This window comes from Tachysurus vachellii, chromosome 17, assembly GCF_030014155.1.
Source record: "Tachysurus vachellii isolate PV-2020 chromosome 17, HZAU_Pvac_v1, whole genome shotgun sequence".
In the NCBI taxonomy this organism is placed as follows: domain Eukaryota; kingdom Metazoa; phylum Chordata; class Actinopteri; order Siluriformes; family Bagridae; genus Tachysurus; species Tachysurus vachellii.
Genome location: NC_083476.1, coordinates 6,824,831 through 6,852,221, shown reverse-complemented (window position 1 = coordinate 6,852,221; position 27,391 = coordinate 6,824,831). Strand labels below are relative to the sequence as shown.

At 39.4% G+C, this 27,391-nt stretch overlaps 1 protein-coding gene across 1 annotated transcript; it reads right to left on the bottom strand.

Moving 5' to 3' along the window:
* Positions 1 to 338: 338 nt before the first annotated feature.
* tnfrsfa (tumor necrosis factor receptor superfamily, member a) lies at positions 339 to 26,529 on the bottom strand. The gene is made up of 10 exons (XM_060890706.1): positions 26,283 to 26,529; positions 8,843 to 8,990; positions 8,304 to 8,432; positions 7,409 to 7,520; positions 6,966 to 7,108; positions 6,713 to 6,799; positions 5,234 to 5,274; positions 4,841 to 5,116; positions 4,112 to 4,148; positions 339 to 3,372 (listed from the first exon to the last, which is right to left on the bottom strand). The coding sequence occupies exons 1-10, from the start codon at positions 26,310 to 26,312 to the stop codon at positions 3,083 to 3,085; spliced, it is 1,293 nt and encodes a 430-aa protein (XP_060746689.1). The 5' UTR covers positions 26,313 to 26,529; the 3' UTR covers positions 339 to 3,082.
* Positions 26,530 to 27,391: the final 862 nt, after the last annotated feature.

The following is a 27,391-nucleotide window of genomic DNA, read 5'->3' as shown; positions in this document are numbered from 1 at the left end:
AATTATTTATCTGCACTTGCATCAACCTTCACCTCCAGCTTGTTATAGTAGTTTAGTACATTGTGTACACAGTGTATTGTGTACATTTATCTAACAGCCTTATATCTGAAAAGTTGGATTACGCTGATAAATCTGTGTTAAATCAGTAAATTTTACGTTATAGTAAAAAAGAATAGATGGCTGTAAAAAGCTTGCACAAATCATCTAGTTAGTTAGTTTCAATTTATTTGCAAGAATGAGAAATTAATCTGAAAACAGGCAAAACAATGTTAAAAAAGAAGCTCTTATAAGCATAAGAAACTCAGCATATCCTGATGGACATCACACAACACTTCTCGTTTAGTAAGAAAAGTTTATTTCAAAAATTAAATCGTTCTACAAACGCATTTGCAACAGCAAATACCTTACAACTGTTAAAGAGTGAACAATGGTCTAAGTGGGGCAATACATTTGCTTCTACACTATAAGAGAGCAAAACATGGGTGAGCAAATGTCGGATGAAGAAAAAAAAACGTGTGTTAAAAGAAATAAAGCTGAACTATGAGTAAAGTTAATAATACAGAGACATCACGGACAAAGTGAGCTTATCTACTGATACGGAGTTGTTCTTGTATTAAAAAAAACCTCACTACAAGTGCATGAAGAGAGAAAAGAAAAACAAAACAAAAACAGGTCCCTTGAAACTTTCTGGTCCGAAAGTTGAAAGTAATGACACTTTAACAGAAAGGTTTCTCCAACTTTCTAGACATTACCATCTTCATAAGGTTTATATCAGTAATAACACACAGATTTGAGACTACTATAAAAAGCATATCTTCTGTGATGGTTTGCTGAACAATACACTCAGACTTTTGGACCAGACAATAATCAATTCATATTAGAATAATATTTCACTGTTGAAAACACTAGGTGGCAGTGCCTGCACTGTTACATGAGCTGAATGAACACTTGAGCTGAGAGGCTATTTTTCCCCTGGTAAGTGAATACGCTCTTGCTTACAACTAGAGATTATACAGCCATGACCATACGCACACAGCTGAGTCAGAGGTCTAAGTTCATTATCAACTATCGCACAAACAGAGCCGATAAAGTAGTGATCTATGTGTCGAAAATCATAAAAGGCAACACTTTCTATGAAGCCTTCATCAATAAATAGTTATAACTCTGTAATAAGCTGTAACAGCATGATTATAGCTCATAAAAAAAAAAAATCAGAATACAATAAGAGCAGTTTAATAGCTTCATACTGAGTGTTACCTTATAATCATCTTCTATTACGAGCTCATTCAGGGGTCAGTTTGTTCCTTCGGGGTTGTAGGACGTCGCTATACTTCTATCATTCTTTTTGCTCAAGGTTTCTATAGGTATCTATTTTTTTATAATAAATCTGCAATTTCTGGGGTTACATTCGTTGACTATATACAGCTCAGGCAAAAAATAAAATAAAATAAAATAAAATAATCCCGATGAGCTGAAAAGACCTTCATCTTTCCAAGAGAAAAAAAAATCAAATTAAAAAAAAAAAACAAAAAAAAAAAAAACACACAACCACACGTACCAAAACATCCATGGTTTACTACATGCAATAGGTTGAGACTATAAAATAATAACAATGAAAATTATTTAAAAAAAAAAAAAAAGTTTTTTTTTGTTTTCTGTTGCACGAGACCAATAGTGTCCCTGTGAAGAAATGTAAGCGCTCGTGCCAAACTGAACAAAACATTTGGCATCTTGGTCCAAATGCCTCTGTTGTTGTGCCTCATGCTGCAAGGCAAATGGAAAACACACACACAACACACTCGGATATGTTTAAAAGGTATAAATAATTACCCATAGTTCTACTATGACAATAAATACATCCAGGTTCTACATAAATAAGGAAACGGGAGAAGCTGAAGAGGTGTTTGTGTAGCTGACACAAGACGCTCACTTTTCACAATGACGCTGAGCTACTGGTGCAGGAAGCAGAAGGCAGCCTTCAGCAGGTGACACTTCCTTAGCAAACTGTATATTTACTCTAAATCAGTCTTTACTTACTGTCGTAAAACATTATTTTTTTCTTTCTGAAGAACCATAGCTGTTTTGCGTGATTGAATCTATGGTAGAAAGATTAACGGCCTTGATTTAATCGAAGCACAAATCGTCTTTGTGTCCCCTTCCTTCCTCCATTACACTACAGTCAATATCCATGAACAATGGCACAAATCTTAGTAGCACGTAGTGTAGACTAGGGGTTGAACAGCCTGGAGTTTCAACTAGAAATGTTCACGAAAACCAATTAGTCAAAACCAAACATTTGTCCTCTATAATCAAATCCTATTTTTTTTTGCCGACACCGCGGAAAAAATGGTCTTTGCTGGCTTCGGACCAACCTGTAGTTTAAAAAAAGAAAAAGCCTGAGGCCAGTGCACTATTCGAGATGAAGCCACGCAGTGAGCTGGCGTGAATCTTCTCTGAGTCCAGTGTTGGCTTTCAATAAAGCCAAAAGGTTGCTACAAACAAACAAAAGCTAAGTCTTCCCCCTGGCTGTCTCAATCTCGACATTCTTCCTCACATCAGGCTGCTCGATAAGTGCGTTTCAATGACTTAAATCATCATCTTAACTTTTTTTTTTTTTTAATTCACAGCTCTGATTTCAGATCTTAAAACAGAGAACGTCGCTGCTGCGTTCACGTTAACCGCGGCGATCTGTTTAGCTGCATAATCAGTGCACGTGAGGAGGAAAGAGGAGCTGAATTAAGTGTTGCTTCTCACGGATTCTCGTGTGACTCATTTAATCTTCTGCAGTACAGGTTTCTGATTGTTTGTATGCAAATTTTTCCTTTTTAATAGGCTTACGAGGTAATGGGAGGCATGATGATCTGTTCAACTACAGCAGAAAAAAAAAATCTAGCTCCTCCACGTGACTCACAAATGCCAAGTTGTTCGTTATAGTTCACAAGTCCGTTTAAATGAGTTTTGTTCATATTAACCAACTTGTCGTAAACAACACTTGCACCTTTAGTCCATTATAGGCTGTGACAAGGAAAGGCACGATTCTTTTTGACTTTACAAGTTCATTACGACGTGTTTATCTTCATCATCACTCGTATTTGTAGTAGCCTCGCTCAACTGCACGGGATGCGATCTGCTCGGCAGAGTAGCGCTGGTCCAGGTCGAGCAGAGCCTGTAGCAGGTGGTTGATATTTGCGCGAAGTCCCTCACGCTGCATCCACACTCGCAGCAGTTCATACACCTTATCCACTGCGTTGTGCGACTCGGCGAGCTTGATGCTGTTGTCACTTACGCCGATGCTGCGGAAGAACTTGTTGTGCACGCGCACATCCAGAACGTCAAAGAGATCAAAGCTCTTGCTCAGAGACACTTCCTCCGCTGTTGAGATGAAAAGAGGATGAAACACATTACAACTTATAGAACAAAATATCGGAATCATTTGAAACTATTTAAAATGCATTCAGGTAGAATTTAGTTAATAACCTTACTAATAAGTTTTATTCTTTTTATAACACAACAATTTGCTAAGCTTAAGACCGATTAGTTAAAAGGTCAAATGATACTTTAGATCTGGTTGTGCTGAAACAAGATAATTCACTTTTCTTTTCTTTCTTTCTTTTTTTTTTTTTTTTACAGCCGGAATAACAAGGTATTCCTTCGCCAGCCTGTTTTTCCTCTTTTAAGGTTTTATAGAAACTGATGACTCTCTCTGTTGTCAGAATCAAGAATCAAGAATGTAACAGTGCCGTGGTATAAAGGGGAGGAATGCATGTAATTTATTAATATAATAAATAAATATAATTCATATAATATAATGTAATTGATTAATATAATTTAATAATTTAAGAACCTTATATAATTAACAATCAATGGGTAAGACTATGTACGACTTTGGAATGCAAAATAAAGAGTCAAATGCTTTGAAAACAAGTGGCAAATACTAAACATTTACAGATAGAAAATAGATAATGTAATGTGTGTGAAATGAGGAAAGCTAACCCTGATACAAACTTTCCTCAGAAACGAGGATGATGAAACAAATTTCTCTAGCACGGACTAGACAGGTTCACTTGTGTGTGAAAGTTTTCATTTCCGAAGCTAAACTGAAGCTTCTTACCAAGTAATGGAACAAGTCTTCTGGGTGTTCCATCCTCCTATTAAAAAATAAAATGAAATAAAATTAACTTTCTGTTCTCAGATAAAGAAATAATAAAAAAAAATTAATAACCATCTCTGCAGGAGAAGTCTACTGACGTTAATACAACTCTTCTCAAAGGATCAGATAAGAACCTGTAAATTATAAATTGCATTTTGAAGTTAATTTAAAGCAGCAGTGCCCAATTCTGCTAATGGAAAAAATGGCGTATTGAGGTTTAGATTCGTTCCCTGATCTAACACACCCAATCCAAGTGTGTGGATATTACACATGGGTGTGTATAGCATTGTCTGGTCTACAATATTTGGCTCAAGACACTGAGATGATGTGTTAAATCAGTCCCATTAATGCTTATAATGCTGATGGGGAAAAGCCAGAGTGATTGCAGATGTTTGGTTACATGGAAAACAGTGGGTATTTTTGTTAAAATGAAAAAAATCTTTACTGGCAACCTCATAAAGCATGACTGATTTTAATTACCTACACTTATTTATTCTCTCAAACACAATATATGTTTCAGGTTGGTGAAAGAGTGAAGCCTGTTTTTGTTCGTCATCTGGATCAGGCTTCATCTGTTCACAGGACACCAGTCTGTAAATCTTCGGATGTATGAGGGTACACAAGATCCTAAAAATGCACCAGTGAAAGTACAAGTGTGACTCAGTGTTTTGTGTGCCTGCTTTTACCTACCCTGGCCCATGACTCTGCCTCCCTCTCACAGTTTGCTGACACAGGAAGTGCCATGTTGACTGGCAGGGCTGACAGACTGGTCTGGGAGGAGCTGGTGGTGTTTGGTAGGCTGTCCCCAAGTCCTCGGTCCTCATCTTCCACTGGGATGCTTTTACTTCCCAGCATATGTGTCTCCTGCAGCAGGGGACGAAATTCAGTGCGAGGCAGTTCTGCCTCCTCTAATCCCGCGTTACGGCTGTTCTCACACTCCTCTGAGGTAGGGACACTAACGCCATCCTAAAAAGGCACAAGCAATGACTAATCAGAAGCTGTACTAACAGATTTATGTATATATTTATAATCAAGACAATTATTTATGGGGTGTTAACCTAAAGCGTACAAAAAAGGACTTACTATTGGAATCTTCACCTCATTATTTTGAGCCACTGGGCTAGCTGAAAAGTAAAAATCAACACAATAAATGATTAATTTAACCTCATCACAAACACTCATTATGCATTAAAATGAAGAATTATCATGTAACAGTTTTGCATGTGACCATCTGACCATCACACCCATATGTACTTGCTGAACCACCTGTTCCAGATTGAGTCACGGTTTAATGTTGTAATAACCTCTATTCTTTAAAAAAAAAAATGCTTTCCACTAGATTCTGTGAGTAAAATTTGGAAAGTTTGCCCGTTAAGCCACAAGAGCAGTAGTGAGGTCAGGCACTGATGATGGGTGAGATGACCCAGCATGCAATCAGTGTTCAAATTCATGCCAAAAGTGTTCAAGTGGGGTTGAGGTCAGGTCTCTGTGCAGGTCACTGAATGTCTTCCACACCAACCTCTGTAAGGCAGGTCATTATAAACCTCACTCTCTGGGTTAAGCTAGGCCTTCTAAATCTGGCAAAAGGAAATCGTAATGCAGCAGCATACAAAGACATTCTAGACAATTCTGTACCTTTAACTTTGTAGCAACTGAACTTGAGTTGTGAGTGTGAAGGTCAGGTGTCTATATACTTTTGGCCCTATACGTTTGGTACATCATTTCACATTGCTGAATTCAATACAGATATAGATTTACTAGTAGAGAAACTGAACTGTGCTTTAATAATAAAAAATAAATGAACATTAAGCATTCAGTTTTATGATTAGATTTCCATTGAAACTCATTTTTTAACAATGAATTTTTGCTTTCATAAACAGCTCTATAAATAAATGCAGTAACTGATATTTCATAATCCGTAACTTGATAAATTTCTTCAGTCAGAGGATGACTTGGGGAATATTTCTAACATTTCATAGAGGTGAATGTGTTCAGGTTGCAGGCTTAACTGAATTTTATAGCATGCTAAACTAATGAGTGACTCGTGGAAGAAAATGCTTCAAGCATGTAAAAAGTACTCAAATGTAATACTTGAAAATTCTATTTTTGTTATTTAATGATTATATTTCAAGGTAAAACCTAGTTGTAATGGATTCTATTAACATTTGTCTATTTTAACGCTGCAATTTACCCCAATTATGGAATCACACGTTTCACATCTGTTGTGTTTAGGCTGATTTTTCTTACAGCAACAAATAAAATGTATACTCAATACAGTTATACAATGAATTAGTAATAAAATATTCATGTAAAGAGATGAATTAAATTAAGGTATATTACATTTACATTTCCAGCATTTGGCAGACACCCTTATCCAGAGTGACTTACATTATCTCATGTTTATACAACTGGGCAATTGAGGGTTAAGGGCCTTTCTCAGGGGCCCAACAGTGGCAGCTTGGTGGACTTGGGCTTGAACTCACAACCTTCTGATTGGTAGCCTGACACCTTAACCACTAGGCTACCACATGCCTATTATATAGTAGTGAGAAGTTTAAAAACCTTGTTTCGGACAGAATCGTTTCTTCTGCCAGAACAGCACACCAACCAGAAGAATGAGGAGCAAAACAATCACTACAATCACAGCCACTGTCAGAAAGGAGAGAAAACAAAATCATTTAACATTTAAAACAGGCTTGAAGACTTGCTTTAATCCAAATTTTTAACAGATTTTAGTCGCAAACAAAGAAACTCTGATGGTAAAATTCTAAAATCTTAAAACAGTGACATATATGTGTGTGTCGTGTGATTGTACCTATGGTGCTATGATTGTCTTTTCTCTGGTCAGGCGGACTTGTGGGTGTCATAGTGGGGTCATGAGGTGATGAAGGCTTCTTGCTACACTTTGTGTTGGATGTAGGAGTGCATGACCGCTCCTCGATTTCATCTAATTTGCACCTGAGACAGAAATTAGATAATTCTAATAAATCATTTTTGCTTACATCAGACTTCATATGCACTCAGTGTTTATGTTATGTGAATTGTTTAAGTAATGTGAACACAGGACATTTACATGTGGCTGGATCGGAAAATAATAATCCCAACTTATCTATTTGTCTTTACAGAACACACACACACACACACACACACACACACACACACACACACACACACACACACACACTCACACACACATATATATATATGAATGCTCAGCTACAGGTGTGGTGCTTTGTAGTAGTATGGCATGGTAGTTACCTCGTGCACTTTTTGCACACTTCACAGGGCTCATCTGGCAGACAGAAAGTGCCTGGCTTGCACTCACACTTGGTATCATTTGTGCTTGTACACTCCACTGTTCTTTTCTGACCTGCAGAGAGACAGATAGAAAGAGAAAGGGGATGTGGGGATCAAACCACAGAATATCAAGGCTAGAGTCAAAGGGGAAAAAGCTTGAGCAAGAGGTGTTTTTTATACTGCATGCAGCTGAAGAGAAATAAATGGCATAAATATTCCAGCAAAATATCTTGACGATGTATGTGATGCACTATGAATATATCATAGCAGAAATCACAGAATGTTTGGGTGCAACAGTCCAGATTCCCATAAGCAGTGATGAAACTTTGATTTTCCTCAAGTCTTCATCCACACACCCTACATGAGTCAGCAAGAGTTTCCATTATCTCTCTTTCTTTCTCTCATTCATACACACACATAGCAATATGCCAAATAACACACTGACTCATGCACATAACAAGGATCACAAAAAGAGCAGGGGTGATGGCCACACCCAGGCTGTGTAACAGTAGCCTTTTGGTTTCTCATGGCTGAAGAAACTCTAAACCTGGCTCTATTCATTAGTGTCCATTAGAGTCCTATAGTGGTCCTATGGGACATTGTGTGACTGGTTCACAGAGTTTACAATGAAGTTTAGACCTCGGGAGAGTAAGTCTTGTGTGTAATGGCCAATGGGCAAAAACCCTCTATTTATATTATGGTTTATCATCAGAACTGATCAGTTAACTTGGATTCACCCAATTCTGATCTTCAGTGGTGGGTCACTGCTTTCTACAAAGCAGCAAACTAACAATAAATTCATCAATAGATGCTAGTCAGTTGAAAGCATTAGAAGACAGACAAAGCTGTAAATTACCTGCAGGACATTGACTGCACTGGAGGCATTGGTCCATGCCGGTCGGGTGCTCGGCGTAAGTGCCGTCCTTGCATGGTTCGCATATTCCCTTCTCCTGATCAGCAGTGCACTTCTCCTTCACATAGGTGCCTGTTAAAGAAACACACACACTCCTTGCTTTTACTTAACATGCCAGAGAAATGATTTAGCGTTGTGCTAAGGGGAGCTGAAGCACAGCATGCTATACAGTATGTATAAAGCAGTTCACTTATTGTACATGGCAATGTTAATATTTCCTCTGCTAACCCTAGCCCTAACAAACAAAACTCATTAAGTCTCCATTCCTGGGCCATATGAGAATGATGGATGGATGTTGTTATGGGTGGCTGCTAAGTGCTACAGTCAGAAGCGTTTCATTTTGATTGGTGACTGAATACTGATGGAGTGTTTGCAGAATGTCATTTCAAACCCACTCTAAAAGGGTTTTAGCTTTGTTGACTAATTTTTTTTTTTTTGTAATTTTTTACCAAACACAATGCTCCAAGTTAATTTGTGCTCACCAGCCTCGCAGTTTTTGCAGCAGAAGCCCTTGTGTGGATATTCCTGGTTCTCCACACACACTTGCTGCTTGGCCGTTTGGTTCAGGTGGATGCTGAGCTCAGCTGCTCCTCCGCTCACGGCGGTCAGAGCCAGCACGAGAAGAAAAACCTGGTGAGACAAATCCGTTCGGGTCAGTGCACGTGCCTTTCTTATTTGAACTGGAAGTTTTAGAGAAAGTAAAATACGTAAAAATGAAAGAAGAGACAGATGCAGTGGTTAAAATCCTTTCAGATGCCTGAGTGCAAAAACCGATCTTTCTTTAATTCAAACCAGGGGTCTCATTTATCATACACATAGTTTAGTGCATATGCATATTTCTGCACACAGAATGTGATTTATCAAGTTCCTCTTGTGCGTGACGATGTCATCAAACGTCTAGTGGTTGAAAAATAACTGGGGTAAACGGATGATGAGGTGAAAGATGAAATATAAACTAAATTCTCTCTCTATATATAAGATTGGATACAAAGCCAGATATTCATCTTAAGCCAGATATTGCATCTAAAGCTTGAAGACTGGATACAAAGCCAGATATTCACTGTTCACACCATTAGTAAAGAAAGCTTGCCAGGACAATTAAATTGAGTGTGTGCTCAGAGATGAAGGTTGTGGGTTAAATAGAGATGACACTGTGTGATACAGTTTCAGCCATTATTGACATTTATATGGCATACTGTACAATACAGGCTGACCTGAATTTGTATTGTTTTCAGTATTGTTAAGAGCTCTGAATATCCAGAGTGGGTGTTGTTTAAGTGTCTTTCTTTCTTTCTTTCTTTCTTTCCTTCCTTCCTTCTTTCTTTCTTTACCAAAACAAAACATTGAAACGAACTAGAACAAACCCAGAGTTGGCATTATGTCTCAAACTACATCAGCTACATCACATTTTTAAATCCTGCATGAGCATTTATTATTTTTTTCATATTATTGGTTCAAAACATATTATCAATATGGCTACATTGGTTATATTACTATATGGTTAACTAGTTTTTAAACCAGTTGTTTCCAGGAAGTTAGTAGGGATGACATATAGTAGCATCATATGTTTGTGGACTTTCTTTGTGCTGCTGGCTTCAGAACTGACCGCTTGCCTTGGCCTACGAGTAAGAAGGAAATTTAATTGTGTCCTGCAGAATCCTAACCTGACGCACACCTCTGGTCTCTATTAGAAGCCCTGTAAAACTTTCTACCGTTCTTCCCATGCAGTCACATCTCGGTACGTATGTGAGACTGAGCAAGAGCAGAGCAATTTCGAACGTATAGGAACGTTTATCAACATTCACTCTATACTGTGGACTCTGTACATGCATTCATGTGCAAGTGTTATTTTCTTGTGTGTACTGCTGCTACTTTGTGCACGGAATTAGAACTTGTTCGACACACACACACTTTGATAAACGAGACCGCAGAAGATTAAAGAGAGATGCGAATCCATGCAGGGAAGCTAATGAGCAGGGGCTTTGCTGTACCCAGACGAAATATAATCTAAAAGACATACGTGGCGTCACTATGGTTACAGGAATCCACACACACACACACACACACACACACACACACACACACACACACACACGTCTGGAAACTGTAGCGGACACATTTCTGAGGTTTTAACATGGGTTCACAGGCACTTTATACTCTGAATAATGTAGCACTCTAATAATAGTATAGTATATGCACTCAGTGGACACTTTAATAGGAACACCTGTGCTTCTTCTCATTCGTGCAAATATTCTAGCAGCCGTGCATTGCCTAAAATGATACTGATAGGGTTAGAATCGGAGTGTCAGAAAGTTTAACATTATACAAAAAAGTTTAATATTATACAAAGATTCACGAATAATATTAGACATATTGGTCTAAATGTGTTTGTATTTATCCCCCAATGAGAAAGCCTGAGTTGACTGGGGTTTAACGTCGTAATGTGATAGAAAGTGAAAAACGTTCGGTGACCAACAGTGCTGGAGAATGCTCAGACCTGACAGGAAGACTACAGTAACTCAAATTAAGCGCTCTTTACAACCGTGATGAGCAGAAGACCATCTCAGCATGAACCCTGAATCAGACAGGCTACAAAAGCCGACCACATCGTGTTACACACACACTCAACAATATGCATCCAATTCTTTCTGGATATGTCACGTTAATTAATAGTAGTAAAAAAAAAATTACTCACACGATTCGTTAACAAGGCTGACACGTATAATTAACAAGAACCTAGAAAGCTAATCATCTGTACATGTTTTCAGACCATCCCTGAAATCGACGGAGGTGAAGCGGCAGTTTAATTCATGCTGAAAGACGAGCCTGCTGACTGGAGGTGTGTGAGGTGGCATGGAAAAGTGAGTGTGCAAGACGAGAATATGTTAAGCTTTGTGAGAAAAAAACAAAACAAAAACAAAAGTGACTAAATAGAGCGATTATATATTTTTAGGTGAGTGTTTGAAGTGTAAAAAAAATAGCTGGTTCATGATGAGTGCGTGTGTGTGTGTGTGTGACCGCTCTATTGCGAGCGTTTTTTGCCCACTTTCCCTCTGGCGCTTCTCTTTATTCACCATCTTTTCAGCTCCGTCACAAAGAGACGGCCTCTTTCAACAAAGTGCCGCTTCGAATGACCCACATTTCTATCTTCTATCTTTTTTCCTTCTTTTTATTCTTCTTCTTTTGACGGTCACTGAACACCTCAGAGGAAACCCTACACCTCCGATGGCCTACATTTCCCATTATCCTCTGGCACAAAGATGGGGGCAGTGCGAGCCTCTAGAAAACGCCCAGAGTATGTAAAAGTGCTTAAAGGCAGATGGTTGGAAACGATTAAATGCCCTAAAATGAAAATTGCAAAACACAATTTGCTGGTTAAAGCGCTGATGTAGGATGTTGTAATCAAGTAAACACATGCTGCTACTTTGTAGTGGAAATGCGGTGATTAGTATGTGGAAGTTTGGACAGATACAAGTGTTATAGAGTCAATTATAATGTAGTTTCCTTTGAAGGCAGCCAGAAAACAAGCCAGATGATGGAGACATGAGTATTTAGGCTCAATTCATCAGCATTTAAGTGTGAAAGTAAACAGAACTGTTAGTACAGCTGGGCTTTAAAGTGACGTTGCTTTGACAAATATTTGGTAAACGTATTATTCCTTGCTTCCTTGAGGAGGAAGGAGCTAAGAAGTGATGGAAATGTAAAGGTGTAAGAACTAAGAAATGATTTTTACCCACTACTCATTAACACAAGTTGTATTGGGCATCGGTTAAACCTGTGACAACGGCAATCAAGTAAATGGATGTAATCACACGACTGCTCTTCTAATCGAGGAAAAAGTAACGATGGGCGTTAAAGCCTGGTTTGCTGGAGTGGAAAATAATAACATGAAGAAAAATCTGCATCTAAAAACAAGCTGCATTTCCTACCCGGTTAATGGCGTGGTCGTACTTTAGCTAGCTTTAACAAAGGTTGATGTTTAATGTAGGTTAAAAACCTATAATCATATCATCATACCACGGAACAGGAAATGCTGAATGCACCGGCACACTAGATGAGACCTTTTCATTGGTTGACATCTGACTGTAAAAGTAAAGACAAAATCAAGCTCTGGTGAAATGTTCGTAACTCTCCTGGCTCTTGGTGCCTCTATATTAATGGCTGAAGAAGAAAATAAGTCATTGAGGTGGTAAAGGAGTGAATACCAGGGAGTGGGAAAGAAAAGAAAAGAGAATATAAAGTGCATGTGTAAGACATTAAAACATTAACTTTGCGTCTGTGTGTGTCTGCTTCAGAGGAACTCTCTGGAAAGTGGCCATGCCTTGTTGTTCTAAGGGAGTTTCCTGGATTAAAAGCTGCACTGTCGAGAAACACTCTACCCGCTCGCGTCAGAGTTTCCAACGGTGCGCACTCTCTCTCTTACACACGTTCTCTCTTTCTGCTTGCTGTCCTGCTCTATCCCTCTCTCTCTCTCTCTTTTTTGTCCATAGCAGATATTATTCACAATTGTGGCATTAAGAAATTTCAAGGCGGCGGGGTGTGAAAGCGTGAGAGAGGTCATGAGAGAGAGAAGGGAATGAGTGAGGGAGAGAAAGAAAAAGAATAAGAAGGAGGAAATAAAGGAATGCAGTGAGAAGAGAGGAGAGCACAGATTCCTCCCTCTTCAGCAACACACTGTGGCTATTCAGCTGAAAGGAACTGTAAAAGGCCTCCTAATGAGCCACACACACACACACACACACACACACACACACACACACACACACACACACACACACACACACACACACACACACACACACACACACACACACACACACACAGAGCTTAGAGCGTTTCTCCAGACGTTAAATGCTTCACATGCAACGGAGCAAATGTCTAGTATCCAAAGGAATTAGCCGCACCTGTTGTGCTCCCTCCTCCACTGCACATGCGCCCTTTACCGTCTCATCTGGGTCAAAGGTCGTTCCTGTTTATGTCCAGATGACCTCATTCCCGGCAAAAACGGGCCTGCAATGCCATTAACTTTCCCTAATCTATTATTTATTTCATTGGATCCGCTTAGTGGCATAGTGTTCCATGCAGACACCATGACAAAGTGCACACTTTTTTTCTTATTCCTCAATAAAAGTCAGGAGATAGCAAGGAGATGACCTCACTTCCTGTGCAGAGCCCGCACATTCCAGCCGGGGTGAATCACTGGATTCCATACAGAAGGACTGGCTCTCTCACCCAGAGGCACTGTACCACTGGTAACACCCACCGCACACAGCTAAAACTCAGCTTTGCACATGATCCACAATTTTACACGACGCGCCACTCAGACGCCAAAATAGCCCATAAACAACTACACTGGGAAATATACACTGTCTGGCTTTTTTATTTTGAACACCCTAATAAACCTGTGCTTCTTTAATCGTTTGGTTGCTTGTCATTCATGTATCAGGAGAGTAAAGTGCAACGCTGTGCAAATACAAGTCAGCCTCAGGTAATGTTTACTGCATCTGTGATCAGAAATGTGATCTCAGTGATCAGAATAGACTGGGTGTATATGTGACAAAATACTGTAAAGGCATCTTCCTCTTTTTAATTATGAGAGAAGTCCTGGGTACAAATTGACAGGAAGACAAAGTTAGTTGGAACTCCACACAACCGTGGTATTCTGATATACTGTATGTTGACAGTCTGCACGTTTAATCACTGCTCTGCTGTCACATGACTGGCTGAGTGGAAAACTGCAGGAAGTAGCCAGCAAGTGTATATCTGAGTTAAAGTTCTAGCTGGGTTGCCTTGTGTCAACCCTACACTTGCTTATGCAAATGCTGTGATGCAAATGCTTCAAAGGCGCTGCGCGTGCGTCAGCATTAGACATGGGCTCTCAAAAAGGATAGGAATAAACTAATTCGAGCTTTTGTTGAGCATTTTGTTTTCAATTGAATTCAAGACACCCATGTGCACAATTTCGAATATACATGAAGTCTTCGCTACAGATTTAATGAGTCGTTCTAGGTTTCCTGCAAAGTCTGTACATTAGATTTGTATGACCACAAAGTTTGGCCAGATGAAGAAGGAATGTTTCTGTCTGGCAGGTTCTGCCGGCGTTTTGCTTAAAATACAGACAGGAATTTTTCCTTATGGATGAAGCGGTGTCATTCTGACACACAAACTGGTTCCAGTGAAAAAAGGAATAAACTCAGGCAATATTGTGACAGTACGCCAAGCAGACTTTTAACCGATGAACCTGAATACTGGCATTACAAGCATCAGTAAAGAACACTCTTTATTCAGAGGCAGACAAATGAGAAATGCATCAACTAGTCAACCTATAGTGCTGCCCAGTTCTGACAATACTAGCCTTCTAAAATCTAAAAGCATTTAAAAACATGATGATGTAATTTCACCTCTGCAAAACAGCAAAAAGTATAGTTAATGGCACATACTTAACAAGTTAATACATTTTACTGGTCTAAAGCAAATAGTCGTATTTTCTCGATGTCTACGTTTGATTTGACTTTTCAACATTTTGAGTTGAGAAGGTGATTCCATTAGTTTTTCCTAGTTAGAAATGAATGACTTCTAGCATTAAATAGTACCATTAATGCTAGTTTTTAGGGTTACAGGCTCAAAAGGTTCAATAAGGTCATGAGACTGGACTCTATTTTGAGTGACACCTTTAATTGTGTTTGTAGACTGCCAGTCAGTGTAATGTATAGAACTAAAGTAACGTAGCCGGGGCAGCCCTATAGAACTTGCTAACTAACGAGGCAGGATGTTGAAAATTCATCAAAATGTTAGTTGGAAACATGTGCAAAGCAGTCATTTATTACTATAGATATTGTTGGTGTTTCCAAATGAGCTCTTGCAGAAGTCTTTTAACTTCTGCCAGTTTCAGAAAAATACTAGTCAGATGCTTAGACGCCACTATTAGCACAGTTCTTTATAGCTTTATCGCTTTCTTCTACAAGAACCCAAACTGGAGGACTGACACTGTAAAAAGTGTCTGTATTTAAAAGCTCATCTGAAAGATGAAGGTTTCCAAACTGTGCGTGTGTGTGTGTGTGTGTGTGTATAAAGACGAAAGTTCTTCAAGGCCGAGGGAGCGCAGTTCAGCCAGCAGACACGACCAGGGGCAAGTAAGATAAGGCAGGACATGAAGATTAAAACAAATGCAAAATACCACACACACACACACACACACACACACACACACACACACACACACACACACACACACACACGCTTCCTGTTTTCCCATGCAGCTTTAGATCATTGCGAACTGACTCCTGTCTATTTTGTATCAAATCTGTATCAAATTTATTGGGATATAAAAACCAAACCTCCTTTTCAGTATAAATCAAATGATACACAGCTGTGCTGCAAGAGGAAACGTGCTTGCACGCGCACAAACATACACACATTTGCTCGCACAGCAAGTTCGCCCAGACTGCGGTGTAGCCCGCGCTGTAATAGCTGGTCAGACTGTCAGACTGCAGACCAGCGTGGTAACCTTAACCTCCACGATGTGGGGGGAAAAAAGCCACAAACACTTGAAACTAGCACTCAAACACATCTTACTAAACCACAACATAGCAAAACAATACATTACTGTATCACTGAGCACATCATTATGCAAATGATGCTTCTAAACATTGTGCTGGAGTAATAACTAGTGCCTTGTATTTTATTACCGTGAACATTTCTAGTTTTTTGTGTTGTGTTACAACATGGAATTAAAAGGGACTAAACTGGGGTTTTGTAATCATATGATTTCCTGTGCTAAATAATGGTTATTGTCATGCTACAAGTTCAAGAAAAGGTCAAGGAAGGTGAATACGCTCAAATCTGCCTGCTCCGTTAGGAAAGACGGAGCCTTCCAGAATCTTCCTTATTTTGGATAGAACTGGAGAATGGAGGAAGGAGTATAGGAGACATTTCTCCTATTTTAAAACATTCTAACATTAAAACACAGAATTACCTTAAAAGGAAACCATGGTCACTCTGCAGAAGAAATACATTCAAGGTATATAAATATTTGGACATTGACAAAGTTCTTGTTAATTGAGCTGTCGGTCACAGGATATTAAAGCTGAAATGAAATAATGAATGTGAGCTAAAAGCTTTAATTTAAAGTACTAAGTGAACTGTAGTAATGGAGAAATTATATTGTATATTGCATATTGTACCAAAAACAAATGTCCAAACTAGCATCTCTAATTTGCATTGTCATTTTAAATATTTGATTGGAAATCCTTTGCAGTCAGTGAGTGTCTGAAGTCTACAACCTACAGACAAACACTGGGTTTCTCTGCCAGCTCCTCCCGGGTCCTGTTGGTTATTGGGTCATTTTGCCTTTAAGGAGTGAAATGCTGATTGAGTGAATATACGTCAGGTGACTGACTTGCTAAGTCCGAGTCTTGGGTTGCTTTTTGAAGTATGGTTCGGTTTCATCTTTCATCTGCACCGTGAAGCTCCATCCAGTGAGTTTTGAAGCTGAACCAGTGAAATTAGTATCCTTTGTAACCTTAACCCTAACCTATTCCACAGTCAGCCATCAACAACCATACCATAAGACCATACAACCCCCCCATCATTCTGATACATATATTTTCTAACGCTGTAGTTGAGCTGTAAAGGACATATGAGAAAATCCATTCTGCTCTTCCTGTTTTTGAGGCTTACTACTTGTTTACATCTTGTGGTAAACCTTGTGTATTTACTCCGGTGAAGTCTTGATGGTTCACTCGGACACAGATACACTGATCTCCTGGAGGGTGTTCGCAATCTGTCTGACTGTTGTGAAGAAAAAGCCTTTCACGAATGAAAGGACTCTTGTGCCCTCAAACACAGTTGTTTTTCTTGGTCTTCCAGGCCTTCTGGTCCTCCTGAGCTCATCACTAAGTTCTTTCTTTTTAAGAACATACCGTATAGATGTTTCCGTTCTCTACAACGCTCGAGTGTTGGGATTTCTCTGACCTGTTTTTTTCTTGTTGATATAAACCTTGTAGCCACTGTTACACAAAATGAATAAGCAGCTTCTTTGAGTTTCGAGCCATCCTGAAGCTCACACTGAGCCATCCTCAAGCTGTGGGACACTGGATCTGGTTGAAAGAACACAGCAGGAAAATGACACAAAAGCTTACTCTGTGGCTAATAAGTGAGTCAGTCATGACGCACACTTAGCAGCCGACTTCAATCCGTGCTATACACATATATAACTCAATACAAAATACATTGCGTCTGTTTACTTTCTGTGGTCACTTTTAATCTAAGGGAGGTACAAAAGGGATGAACGACAGAAAAATAAAAGCTCGCTACTGGATATGATGTTACCTGGGACGCTTTTACTCTTGATTGTGCTACGTGAATATTTTCAGTGTTCCCAAAGAGGTATGATATCATTCTGATTGACATTATCTTATCTACATCGAGGCGCTGATGAATTAACACGTATAAGAGAACTTGTTGACGTGCTGCTGGGCTACTGAAATGATTTTTGTTTTCATCCGGGCCCCTGGCTTAATGTGGTCTGATACGTAAAACGACTGACACGCCTGCGTTCCTGTGTTCTCCAATCAAGGCGTAATTTAAAGATTTCTCGTTTGATTGCTTGCAGTTAATCGCTGAGCTCTTTGCTGGAGTATGTCTAATGAAACAGGAAAACGTTCTCCAGATGAGAGGAGGATAAAACCATTTTGATTTTGTGTACAGTTGTGTGGTCCGCTTCCTAAACAAACAACCCCGCCGGTGAAAGGGCTAAAACGAGACGCACATGGCGGCCCACCATAGAAAAGTATACACCGGATACAAGCGTGTGTTTCCTGTGGCTTCAACTTGGGACCAGGAAACTGAGGGTTGGCTGCATAGAGCTTTGTGAATACATCTGACATGCGTGTGTGTGTGTTTATGCTGAGCCTCAACTTTTTGATTGCCATAAAGAATAAGTACTTGAAATGACAATTGTCTGGATGAACTTAATATATCCTCTTCCTCTAAACACACACACACACACACACACACACACACACACACACACACGTTCCTAACAGCAGAATGTCATGTACAGTCTGTCATTATTCTACTGCATGTGGACAGAATAAGTGTACAGTTTTGTTTTATTTAATTACGTTTTATTGTATTATTTGGAGTGACAGAGGTGTTTTGGACGAGAGGAAGGATTTCGGATTCAGATAAGCAGACACACAACATTCTTCATTAATCCTTAGGCACAGGAATCACTCTTTCCCAACCATGTGAGTCTCGTTATCAAACTGCCTCTTATTCTTTTGTACAGGATGTTGGTGATATGGGAAACAGGAGAGAGAGAGAGAGAGAGAGAGAGAGAGAGAGAGAGAGAGAGAGAGAGAGAGAGAGAGAGAGAGAGAGAGAGAGAGAGAGAGAGAGAGAGAGAGAGAGAGACTTGGATCGAGTAGACGACAATCAGATTGGCCGGGGACTAGAAGAGAGGTCAGTTAAGAAAAGGATGGGAACCAGCCACACACACTCACAAAAAGGTCATGCAGTGTGCCAGATGACCTTTGCAATGTTGCTTAAGGTTTACCAAGCAAACCGCAGCTCATGTGAAGACACATACTCAAACCTCATGGTCGACGGATGCGTATAAACACGGATACTTGCACGCGCACACGTACACACACACTCTGGGGGAGCGTGTGAAACCTTGCGAATGTATCCTCTCGGGGAACACAGGAAGCACCGAGACAATGCAGAGGCTTCACATGAGGGCCAAACAAATATGACATACACAAACACACACACACTCTCTCTCTCTCTCTCTCTCTCACACACTTATATTAACATGTAGGGATTCTTCACATACACACGCTCTGACCTTATGAACTTTATAACAAATGTTAATCCAGTCGCCCAAGTTCTGTTTTCATTCAGCTGTCGGTATTTCGGGAGCTAAACAGTCTTGATCCTTTAAGGTCTATAGGCTAGAGCATGAGCAGAGCAAGAACCCTGAAAGCGAGCAGTTTAATTAACACAGTCGCAGTTTTCCACAGTAACAACCAAAATCCAAAGACAGGGCTGAACAGCATTAAGAATTACTCATTCTTTTTATACATCAACATCGGATCAGGATTTTGAGCTATAGGAAGTTTAATCCTGCTGCGCTGGTTTCACAAGCGTGTGTATGTGTGTGAGAATGAGAGAGAGAGAGAGAGAGAGAGTATAGCGTGGGAGGATATTAATAGCGTAGGAAAGCCACAGCCATGCAGACCTTCGGCATTTCAGACGAGCAGTTTTAGACGGCTGGCGTCTGACTTCAGCGTCTGATAGATAGACTAGAAGTTTGCAATGGTGAGAAAAAAAACCCCAAGAAATAAGACTGAATGACTGAAAGACTTTCAAACATAAGGCAAAGACTCGGAATTTACGCTGCACTGCCTGTGTAAAACCACATTTTCAGATCCAAAGATAAGCATGTACAGTAGAAAAAAAAAGAGGCTTCTTCAATTGTAAAGCCAAGAATGATGCAAGATATTTTGCTTTATGTGTCTCATTACAGCCAGTTCTGAGAGCATTTAACTCAGTGATGTTGGCGCAAAAGAGGAGGCAAATTTGCAGGAGTCGACTAAAACATATGAAGTTCATGACACCAAGTCACCAGGCGAGAACTGAAGGAACTCTTGAAGAGTACCAAATGAACAATTATTAAAGGATTGTTTGAGTTTGTGTTTTATGCATCTCCAGTGAGGCATTATTGAACGGGTAATTATTCCCAGGATGAGTCAGAGTTCAAAGAGTTCCCAGACAATCACGAGTTCGACAGGTTTCGAAAAAGGACGTTGCTGATCTCCAAAGAAAGGCAATGACTCATCGGGTGAGATTATACTTTCCATTTATTAACCGGTTAGCAAGGATCAGAGAAACGTGCTAAGACGATAATAAGTGACTGATCTAGGAGAAGGCAGGATTTTGTTCACTGCTGATCCTGGACCAGGCCTATAGGGTCTGGGACTTTATACCGCATACCTTTACCATTAGCCAGTCATCTGAATTTGAAAGGAAGTGACTGCTAGGAACTTGGAGCGACATACCTAGTGCATTAGCCACTGACATGGAATTAAACAAGCAGTTGTTATATTTCAGTTACTTGAAGGGATTTTTGGGGCCTTTACAGTTAGCCAATGACCTGGAATAAATCTTGTTGAGGGTCGGCCAAGAGGAGACTACAAACGTTAGCACTGGCCAGTGATCACTGCGTTGTGTTAAATACCCATTTGACTAGTCATGAGTACATCCGTTTTTAATCTGCTACTGCATTTGGATAAGGCATAATGGGAACTGAGATCATACATATAAGGTCAGGTTTGTGAAAACTACCAGTGCAACACAATGACACTGTTTATCGCTTCATGTATCTGTATTCTGATTAAAACTCGAATTAGGCATGACCTAAACAGGTAAGATTAAACCTGAGCCCTACTGCTATACCGTTAGAAATACTGGAACACATAGTGATGGCTCAGCAGACTCAGCTTGGTCGTAATTGGAAGAACATACGTACTAAGGATAAATGAATCATTTGTGTATAATTATTCATTAATGTCTTTGTAACTCTAAAAGAATAGCAGCAATTTCAACAGACGCAAAATGGATAAAAGGATTATATGTCAATCATTATTAGTACATTAATGTTTTGTGGCTACAGACGCTATTGTACCTCAATTTTAGGCCAGGTTCCAATTCACGTCACAGATTTTTTTTAGTTGAAGTAGACGTTATCTACAACACGCACAAAGTCAGATTCACAAACGTGGCACTTAAATGATTTGACCCGCTGAACTTTAATAGAAGTTGTGTTTTCACTAATACCATTTATGTCTGAACACAAAACACTGCGAGTTTATCAGGTACACTGGCCCTGGAACCTAACACCATTTTATTGTGAGATATACACACAATCTGTAACTTAAATCCAGCCACGTTTAAGTTCTTATATTTACTCTAAACACACACCCTCACGCTCCACGGCTCAACGCTCCAACAAATAAAGGCTGCTGAGAGGAAAAAGAAGAAAGATATAAAGAAGATGGATGAGCACAAGAGAACATTAGCTCGCTCACTTTCTCCCTCTGTCTAAATTGGATGGAGTATCAGGCTACCAGAACAACAGGTGCACTATCTGTATGTGTAGCACACCGTCCCTCCTTGCTTCATCTTCCAGTGAAGGGTGCGGCTGCTTTTCTTTATTCCTGACAAAGCCTCCTCCCCAAAGACGCTCTGAAGAGGACAAAAGCCGAGCGCTGAAGAGCTCCGGTCTAGAGTTACAGCCGTGTCAAAAGCCGTGCAGCTCTGCAAAGTGCTTCAGTAGAACCGGAGAGTGTTTCAGAACAGGGAGCCTCATTTAAAGCGCCTCGTCTTCTAAAGCCGCGTTCACTTTAGGCTGAGACAAATCACTGCTGTCGGCTAGAGTGATTCAAACTGTCTGTCTTTTGGGGGTTCAGATGGATGAGAAACGGCAGTAGATATAAGGTTTCTCCTTCATAACCTTAATTACAATTTATTTACTGATAAACTGACTTCGATAACATCTAATCCTGTGTTAGAAGTTTAAAACACCTCGTGTATGTCTCAGCCCTATCTGTGTTTGAATCTTTGAATTAAAAGTTTGCACGGTTTGCATAGTTACTTAATCAAGGTGCACCAAATACTATAGAAACATTAGATGCAAAGATTTTTTTATCTACTCAAATTTCTGTTATGGAAAAGTCAATAAGATTGTGAAACCTTCTCATCTGCCAGGTTACTACCAATGTATTGTCCTCCTGATTTATCCTCCCTCTCTCTCTCTCGAAAAATGAAGTGAGAATCAAATCACAATGCTTGAAATGCAAACAACACAATAAAACTAGGTTGGTTGCTAATATGAACTGGGAATCAACATTTTAACCATTTCTGAAGCAATTTATCAACAATTTAATATCCAACATATCCATCCATTTTCTGTACTGCTAATCCTACACAAGGTCATAGGTAGCCTGGAGTCAATCCCAGGGTACTCAGAGCAAACACACGCACATACACGCATACACACACGCACGACAATTTAGCGATAACAATCAGCCTATAACAAATGTCTTGTCACTGGGGAGGAAGATGAAGTACACAGAGGAAACCCCAAAAGCATGGGGGAAAGGCCAAAGGCAGGAATCAAACCCCCAACTCCAGAGGTACAAAGCCAATTTGCTAACCAACTGCACCCTGCTCCACCGTATTTTATAAAGAAATAAATACAGAATCCCAGAAGTTTTGTATGCAGCTGTAAAGGTGTGTCTGCAAATCCTTGATCAAAAAACAGCAACAAAAATGTCTACAACCTTTATTAAGTAAAGAATGCAAAACTCACCAAGCCTTGCTTTTTCCATACTGCTGCTCAACCCCAGCGTATGTCCTGTTTATCTAAGACTATACTGTTCAATAATCGAATACAAAACATCCCACGTGTTTCAACATAAGGCAACTTGATGATTAATATCGGTATAGCTTGTTCAGACAAAGTTCTATTAGCTTATATATAACCTGGCCAATGTTCATGGCCATATCCTTTGTTTTCACATGACAAACTTCAGTTAGAAATCTGTTACACTATATTATTACTCATAATAACTGACCAAATATAATTCTGATCGGATAATATAATTCAGATTAACTCAGAAATCCTACTGGAGTATGCCCAAAATAATAATATAATAATAATAATAATAATAATAATAATAATAATATAAAAAATAATAATATTATTAATATTATTAATATTATTAGTAGTAGTAGTAGTAGTAGTATTATATAAATATTTTTATAACATATTTTATTATACTTTATAATAATATAGTTATTATATCGTTATTTAAAAATAACAACAATAATAATAACAACAACAATAATAATAATAATATTTATTGTTATTATTATTATTATTATGTTTTTGAAGGACTGCTTTGGGGCATGTGTGAGTGTTTGTGAACTGTAAACCACAAAAATCGCACACTGCTGCCTTTTAGACAGTAGAAGTAGATAATTGACAAGATAAAGAAATAAAGGTTTATTAGTTATCAAGCACTTAGTGCTTTGAACCTTGTAGTTGTTGTTGTTTTTATTTTGAATACGTAAAGGAGTCTAAAAGCAGCTTTTGTGGTCAAGCAGATGGACTGAGCCTACTGAGTGATACGGAGACCAGAACTCCGTACCAGTCAGAACTCAACCACTTTTCCAGCTCTGCTGTGGGCAACACATTGACCTAAGGACTGTGACAAGACCTTAATGTAGGGCTCAAGGGGTCGGTTCTACTGAGCTGAGAGATCATCAGTTATGTATGGTGGAGAAAATGATGAAAGCGAATATTATCTAGTTAGATAAGAACATGGGTGAGCTATCCTCTTGGCATAAACACCTCTAATGGCTGAAATTACCTCGATTCCGCTGTGGGTCACGTACACAACTACACCATCCATACAGACACACACACACACACATACAGCCCCCCAAACACTCACATATACACCCACACACACACAATGACAGACACGAACAGTCTCACAAAACTTTGTCGGGACATTTGGTTTCCACAGAGATATAAACACAAACACACAGACACACACACATACACACTCACACACACTCACCTGACTGCTCTGATAATAGGCAGTTGCACAAGATTGCATCACACAAACCATTTCAGACTCCCAGACTTTCATATAAACATCAGATGGCAGATATAAAGCTCCTAATGAGCTGAGGGACATGGCGGCGCTTTCTTGTGGAATCCTGAATTGAGGAATGCTTGCTATGTTTGGACTGAGGAGATAGAAAACACACTTCCTGTCTGTGCCTACACCCTCTGATAACATCCTTCATTCGTGCAAGAAACAGAAAGAGAGAGAGACAGAGAGCTGAGAAAGATGCAGAGAGGAAAAGAAAGAGGGGGAACATCTGTTTGTTTGGCATGTTGAAAATGGCAAAGAGAACGCATGTGAGCTTCTGAAGGACCCCAATACTTGATTGCATCTCAAGTGTGTGTGTGAATGCGAGTGCATGTGTGGGTGGGAACTGTGAACAAAGCTTTGATTCCCGTCACTAACATCTGCGCTGACAGGAAGTTTACAATAGGAGCAGCACAGTGCTGCCGGGCCCGATTTCACCCTCTCCCTCCCCTGCTCCCTTCTTCCTCCCACCCTCTCTCATCCTCTTGAGAACGAGGGACGGTTCTTCAGTGCCTAGCACGGTTTACATGTAGCATAAACACCCAAATGGACAACCACCTCAGCTATGAAGTTTCAATAAACAACCTGGAGATGAGCAATGTGCATGTGCGAGCGCACTTATCTGAAACTCCAAACTTGTGAAAAAAAAATTAAACCAACACCACCAAAAAAAAAACACACACACACACATACACTATACAATTTGCATCTGCTTCAGAGGAGGGAAACTCAATAAAAGTAGCTAATGGTTGACCGCAAAAGCAGACGATGAGACGGGATTTTGTATTTATGGTAGCGGATTTTGGCAAAGAGCAGCTGGAAAAACCAACACACGGCTGTGAATGGCTCTTTGAGCGCTGAGACGAGGCTCACACTGGCACTCTTTCACCCAAAAAATACCCCTTCCTCCAAGTGAGGTGTGCGAGGAAAAAGCAGGACAAAGCCGGTTAGTGTGAAGTGCACCATTTAAAATAAATGGACACTGAGGTAAGAGGACATAAGGACGATTCTTTTCCAAGAGAAGAATCTGCACAACCTGTCTTTTACACTGCATTATTCGGGAAAGTCCCGAAAATCTGACTTGCACTATGATTAAAAAAATATATAGCTGACACTTTTTATCCACTAATACATTGTTTATGAAATATATTTGGTCAGTTTGACCTTTCTACATTTTTCTGATTTTATATCTTCGCTGAAGTCAAAGCTCAGCTCTGAGGAAATAAAAATCTTTTTGATCCCTATTGTATAGTTTATACAGTTTACTCTGTATCTGTATTGTGTTGCACAGCGTTATCTAATTACACTGAGCATGTGTGAGTGTGTGTGTGTGTGTGTGCTTGTGTATAAGCTTAGGTTTTGTGCTGCCTTCTTAATTGTGGTATGAGAACGAAGATGTTATTGACTTGTTTAGTGGAAGCAGCTGTTGGAGATGAACACATGGCTTCAGCTCACAACAACACAACAATTCACCACTGCTTCAAAAAAAAAAAAAAAAAAAGAAGGAAAAAAACTTTAAAAGATGGCAGGGGAAAAAACTATTAACAACAAAAGTAGATTTGTGATGAGATAAAACACAACATGGATATAACCTTTTATCTTCAAGAAAGTATAAAGTGATAGTAAAAACATTGTTAAAAATCAATTAATGTTTACATTTTTTAATGGATGGACTTAAAGTTCACAAGATTCCTTATGTAATTAGTAGTTTTAAAGTGTTTTTTTTGTACAACAAACCTGTGTTAGATAACTTGAAAAATATATAAATGGAGCACACAACAACAACAACAACAATAATAATAATAATAATAATAATAATAATAATAATAAACATTATTATTGCTTATACTTGTCTATAAGTAGCTTTTGCAGTAGAGACAATTAATGAGTCCTAACTGTATATAATTTATATATCGTCGTGATTTACCTAAACACACTGAATCACTGAGATTAAGTAGGATGAACACACACACACGCGCGCGCGCGCGAGCGCACACACACACACACACGGCTGTTTTACTGCTATACCTATTAAGGCAACTAATTCTTACTGTCTTTATAACAACACCGGTTTACCTTCACGTAGGTTTTGTTTCTTAATGAGTGTAAGGTCAATGATATTGTAAAGTAGCATTCATTTGTTTAAAAATTGAATAAATATTAAAAAATTCCTTGTGTCCTCGTGTGATCATACCGTGTATTTCATCGCGAGCTCTTTCTCCATCCTGTTCCGTGACGGAGGATTTTATTTGTTTTGTTTTTCTTCTCCCAAAAGTTTTCCCTTTCGGAACAAAAACACACTCAGAACAAAATTAATCCCGTTCAGTAACGCAACTGAAACCCGCCTATCCTCTTTTTTTGGTCATTTTTGTTTTGACATTAACCGTAATTTCAGCTCCACAGCTTTCACGGTAACCGAAGCGTCCTCCGTTCAGCAGCTGAGAAACTTTAGTCGAAAGTTTGCTCTCTACGTCTGTTGACGTCATACCCACGTCTCGAGCCGGCTTTTCGACCAATCGCTGAACAGCCTCTGAGCGCGTGCAGGGATTTCTCAGGCGTAGGGGCGGGGCCGCCATTTTAGAAGTACATGTTTTTTTTGTTGCTTGTTATTTACACAGTTGGTGTGTGTCCAAGAAGCTGAATAGTACCACACTAAATGCTATTTTACTTGAGTACTGTGTCTCATAAAATATGATACTCTGGTATAAATAGCTTAATAGACTATTGGCCAAAGAGTAAGAATCTATACAGTGTATAGTATATAGAATTCTGGAGAATGTATTCAATAATCTCCAATTATTCCTGAACAACTTTTTGCAGTGTGACATGATAGGGACCATCCTGCTTAAAGAGGACACTGCCATGAAGGAGTATACATGGTCTGACTTCTTCCTCTAGTGCATCCCGATGCCATCTCTTCCCATGTAAAAGATCTCTTCCCATGCCATCTCTTCCCATGTACATTACGCACACGGACCCGGTTGTGTAATGGTGGAAAAGAAAACATTATTTAACGGACCAAGCCACCTTCGTCCATTGATAAATTGTTCAGTTCAGATGCTAAAAGGCTCATTGCGCTTTCACCAGGTGACAGGAGCCATGACCAGGTCATCCGTTTACCGGTTGTCCTTCTTTAGGCCACTTTTAATAGGTATTATTTGGGATGGTGATAGAGAGCATGATCAAACATGCAAAGTCCAAAGTGGGTACGAATGACTTCTATTATTTTCATACTCGCCAAGCATTTCACTTCACTTCTCATGCCATGTGAATATTATACAGTTTTTGAGTACACAAAGCTTT

What these genes read in the sequence shown, in the direction of transcription:
- tnfrsfa (XM_060890706.1), bottom strand. Translation starts at nt 26,312, where the DNA reads ATGGAGAAAGAGCTCGCGATGAAATACACG. An exon ending in ACGATTCTGTCCGAAACAAG is followed by an intron (nt 5,275 to 6,712) that starts GTTTTTAAACTT and finishes TTTACTTTTCAG; the next exon opens with CTAGCCCAGTGGCTCAAAAT. An exon ending in AAGACTTGTTCCATTACTTG is followed by an intron (nt 3,373 to 4,111) that starts GTAAGAAGCTTC and finishes TCATCTCAACAG; the next exon opens with CGGAGGAAGTGTCTCTGAGC.